The following is a 5104-nucleotide window of genomic DNA, read 5'->3' on the forward strand; positions in this document are numbered from 1 at the left end:
ACCTGTTACATACCAGACGTCGAGTTGTTCACACACGCATTCTGATGCGCCAACGCGTGTAGAACAGTTACGGGACGATTGCAGAGTAAAAGTCCCTATGTCCAAGTTTGATTCATTAAATATGCATTAATCAAGAATTAGATAAAGAGCTGATTGCTGAAACATGTTAGAAATTTCATTCAAATTACTTCATCCCTTGCTAGTCGACCACTCTACGTTCACTTACCCCTACTGTCAGATTGAGGAAATGATCGGATGAAAGGTAAGCCGGTCTTTTTTATTGCCGAATCCCAAATAACGAAATGTTAATCGTAAATGTTATTTTCAGAGATGATTTTTAAGATTGTCCTTCTTTTGCTCTTTAATATATCAAAGCGCCGTTTCTTCTTTCTTTGACGTTCTCCCTGTCCACCCACTTTAAATTAGTGTTCCCGTGACTTCAACTTCACATAGAATTAACAATTCTGTAGGTTTTGTAATTTTAACCCATCGACCAATAGTTACTCCATCACATTCTATGGTACGAATAGTACAACCAAATTCCCCAGGTATAAATTTACATAATGTAAATGGTGTTGATGTTGATGGTTCGGTTTCATAGACTAGGATACTCGTATTCCACAAGCGATCTCCACTCTCTGAAATTTAAAAAAAATGGAGATAATAATATATCTAAAAACAACAAATACAAAACCAATATATGGACCGGGAACCGAGCATGAAACATTGTCGTCCGTTAAGTGATGCACATTTGTCAAAGGAATGAGCATGTCAAGTGTCATGTACTTTAAGCGATGCACATTTGTCCAAGGAACAAACGTGTCATATAGAGACAATGTTGCTGTATTGTTTTCCACTGTCGACAGTTTATGCGAAAAGTTCAGCTAAAATTAGAAAACTAAATATATTTTGCTTAATATATCGAACATAGCCTAAATGTTAATCGTACAGAGTGGGTGACTGTCTAAATATTAAATCCTAGGTGTACAGATATCACAAAAGTTGCAGATTCTATTTTTAACTGTCGACAGTTTAATACAAAGCTTCAGTTGAAATTCGAAAACAAACTATCTTTCGTGTAATAGTCAGAAACGAACAGTAAATCGTATAGAATTTGTCGCGTCTAACAAACGTGTCTGATCAACCTGTAATTGCACTTTTTATTTTGGTACAGATGAAATAGGGTTATTTCCCTTTAGCTCTAACAAGGTATTACATGTACTAATTGTCAATCTGATTATAAAGTACAGATCTATATTTGGTTTCGTTTTTTATACTTTCGATGACCTACACTACATGACGATCTGACAAGTTATAGCGATAGGTCACGTCAGGGGTCAAAAGATCGACTTATGACCCTATGATGTCAGACATTTGATTAACCAATCAGCATTGATGTTACTAGTGGATTACCCACAGTTCCGTGCAAAACACGCCTAAAGCTCGCCGTGACAGACCGTTTCATTAGCTTATCCCTGACACCATTCAGAACACGAGTTAAATAACAACTCTTCCAGATCCAAGTGTAGTAAAGACAAGTAAAAAGAAATTTTGAACTATAAAAACGAAACGAAATAGGATCTGTGTTTTAACCAGATTGACTAATTGTGGTCTGAAATAGGGTTAGCTCCCTTTAGTTCTATCAATTCTATCAGTATTACATGTACTAATTGTGGTCTGAAATAGGTTTATCTCCGTTTAATTCTATCGGTATACATGTATTATTGTGGTCTGTATCCTACAGATGATTATCTCCCCCGATTTCTATCACAGGAGGCAGACCACCATTAATTTCCCCATTGACTACAATGTTAATTCTGGCCTCTTTGCTCACCTCCAACTTTTCCCCAAAAGACAGAGAAACACATGGTCATTTATTCGCACTAAAATTTGTATGAGGTTGACCACCACAATTTTGAGATACACAAACTTGAGGAAGCATATGTGCACACATGTAACTATTCGCCGTACATATCACCGTAACCAACTGATAACTCTGTTATCCTTCCGCCCCAAAATCATGAATATTTACCAAAACCCGACAGACAATGTTAATTCAAATTCTCTTCGTCCATTCTAGACCAAAAAATCAACAAAAATTGGCATGCAAAAGGGTAGAAAAGAGACAGAGAGCGAATTGCTCTAAATAGACGAACTACAATTTAATGGTGGTCTGCCTCCGTATACATGGCCACGGATCATTAATTATTTCCCCATTTACTTTAATGTTAATTCTCGTCTCTTAGATCGGCTCTAACGTTTTCCCACATTGTCGTGCGGTCCAGCGCTTTCAATCACAGATGGAGCAACATGTGACGACCTCTTCCTCAAAAGCAGGTATGGGGTTCATCCATATTCCTGAAGCAATAGTCCGAGAAATCCCTCTCTGGCCAGCTTCTGATACCTGCGCTTTAGAGGGAGTGTGTCTGTTCTTCCTCAAGCACAGTAGCATGACAGCGCGTCGTTTAATCTGGGGTCTTTCCTAAAACTTTGGACAGTGATTTAAGGTATTAAAAACGGTGAAAGTGTTGTTCGTCTCAAAACAGTATTGTTTATATTATATACGTGTTGATAGCCTCGTTTGTCACACAATTAGTTTTTCGGCAATATTATGTCATGCACTGGTTAATTGCGCATAATAAAATCGTGAGCCATGACGTAACGTTATGTAAACATATTTGTTCCATTTTGGAGCTCTGTTTAAAGCGTAATCATATTGTTACGTAGTTAGTTATTGGTTGTTAATCGGACTATTGACCAGTCATAATTTGGAACAAGAATTTTCTTTCTTTACAGCCGTGAGTAGTTGGATTAGCTCTAATCAAACGAAACACTGCAAGGAGTATGGGGTTCACCATGCAAAACTTAAGATACACAAACTGAAAGTAGCATACAACTGTCCGCCCAGCATGCCAACCTTATATAACCAACCTATAGCTATAAAATGTATATTCAAAGATCTTCATGGAAAAGGGGGAAGGGAGAGAAAGACTAAAATAACTTTGACCATTACTTCGTGATGGCGGAGGAATATTTGGTGATCTGTGTCCACGTGTTTTAATTGTTTCTATGGCAACACCAGATCATTTTTAGTTGAAATCCACCAGACAGATTAGGCGAAGAAAATACAATTTGTCCGCTAATATATAAACTATCGAATATAGGACCGGCTGTTCCTGTTTGCAGGGGGTGGGGGGTGCATCATTAGATCTGTCATTGATTGGATAATATTTACCTTCCTTAGAATCGAATCTGTTAGCAATGGTAACACTGGTAATATTATATGTGGCCTGTAAATCAACTTGCCACCAGGGGTTGCTGTCATCATAATCCGTATGTTGACACTCGTGACCGGAAGTTTGTACAACACCGTCATTAGCCCAACTCGCCAAGTTTACTCCCAAGAACGATGAACTGTCTGTGGATGGTTCATTAAGAGCTACATTAGGTCCACCTTTAAAAAGAAAAAATGCAATTCAACGTATAGCATAGATTTGATTTCAGGTGAAGTTTCTGCCCCTATCACTAAAAATATATAAATGCAGGACGGGAAAGAAATTTGGTTTAACATCCACTCGCTTAGGGGTCTTGAGCAGTGGGAGGAAACCGGAGGAACTGGAGAAAACCCACGAGGTTGGATGGATAGGCGACCTTACTCCTTGTCACGTACAACCGGGGAATCGAAACCACGCCAGTTGAAGCAATGACAGACCTTCTGATACAGCGCACACGTGCTAACCATCCGGCCATCCTGAAGCACAGGAGGAAGGAAACACAGCTGTAAAGAAAAATGTCATGGCAATAAACAGTGCATGGCACGTCTTCATAATCCCAATCAGATTAAAATACAGATCTATATTTCGTTTCGTTTTTTTATACTTTCGATGGCCTACACTACATGAAATCTGACAAGTTGTACTCGATGGCCTACACTACATGAAGATCTGACAAGTTATAGCGATAGGTCATGTCAGGGGTCAAAAGACCGACTTTTGACCTATGACGTCAGACATTTGATTAACCAATCAGCATTGATGTTACTAATGGATTACCCACAGTTCCGGGCAAAAAAGGTCAAACACTCGATTCGACAGACCATTTGATTGGCTGACCCCTCATTTCAAGCAGAACACGAGTTAAATAACAACTCTTCCAGATCCAAGTGTAGTAAAGACAAGTAAAACGAATATTTGAACTATAAAAACGAAACGAAATAGGATCTGTGTTTTAACCAGATTGTCATAATCCCGGTTGGTCCAAAAAAAGTAATCAAGACGGGTATACACCATACAGTGTGCTATTAGGGTAATTGTGTCAGGACGGTGGCGCTACGGTCTATTTTTCTCCAACTGTCAAGTATTCTTTTGTGTGCACTCTAACATGTACACGGAACATGGTTTGTCGCTCCATCCGAATAACCAGACGCTGTTTTATTTAAGGCTCCCAATCCTGCACTAGAAAATTACCGAATTCCCACTGAGCCCCAAAATGGGCTACGATTACAAAGTCTTGGTAGAAATTCCCAGGTTTCATTCTGGTAATTATTATCTTCCAATTATAGATAATATAGATACAATTATAGATGGATACCTGGTAGCTGTTTACATCTGTACGTCTGGGATCCATAGTCATTTATACCACAGTCATCCACTAAAATATATATTAACACTTATTATGATATCAGGCAGGTCTTAGCAGCATTTGAGATCCATGGACAGCGCATTGCACGGGTGATCCTACCTATACAGCCGCTCACGGGAATAACGATGTAATTGGTCGGTAAAATTAAACATACATTATACAAGAGCTAAACCTGCCTATTGCAGGTCTTTCTTTAGGCCTGAAATGCTATATACATTTACACATTAATTAACTTATCCAGACCATAATCAACTCTCGATGCCATCGCTAGTCTGCGATATAAATCGGATTGGAATACATTTTGTAAAGGATGATTTAACGTCAGAATGGATAATCCTACCGATGATTGAGGCTAGGCCTAAAATTCAATCTCTAATATCTCGATTCATAGTGAAGCAATAAGACTCTCTAAACGGTATCTATTTATTATCTAGTAGAGCGAGAACTGCCAACTCTTTATCTA

The 5104-nt window shown here is 38.6% G+C and overlaps 1 protein-coding gene across 1 annotated transcript; it reads right to left on the bottom strand.

Annotated features, from left to right (window-relative positions):
• Positions 1-417: 417 nt before the first annotated feature.
• On the bottom strand, positions 418-3335 carry LOC126810654 (fucolectin-6-like; the record flags this gene model as incomplete). Its single annotated transcript, XM_050535833.2, has 2 exons — positions 418-515; positions 3236-3335. Coding segments are annotated over 2 exons (198 nt in total), but the record flags the coding sequence as incomplete, so codon positions are not given.
• Positions 3336-5104: the final 1769 nt, after the last annotated feature.

The sequence above is a fragment of the Patella vulgata genome, chromosome 2 (genome assembly GCF_932274485.2).
Source record: "Patella vulgata chromosome 2, xgPatVulg1.2, whole genome shotgun sequence".
In the NCBI taxonomy this organism is placed as follows: Eukaryota; Metazoa; Mollusca; class Gastropoda; family Patellidae; genus Patella; species Patella vulgata.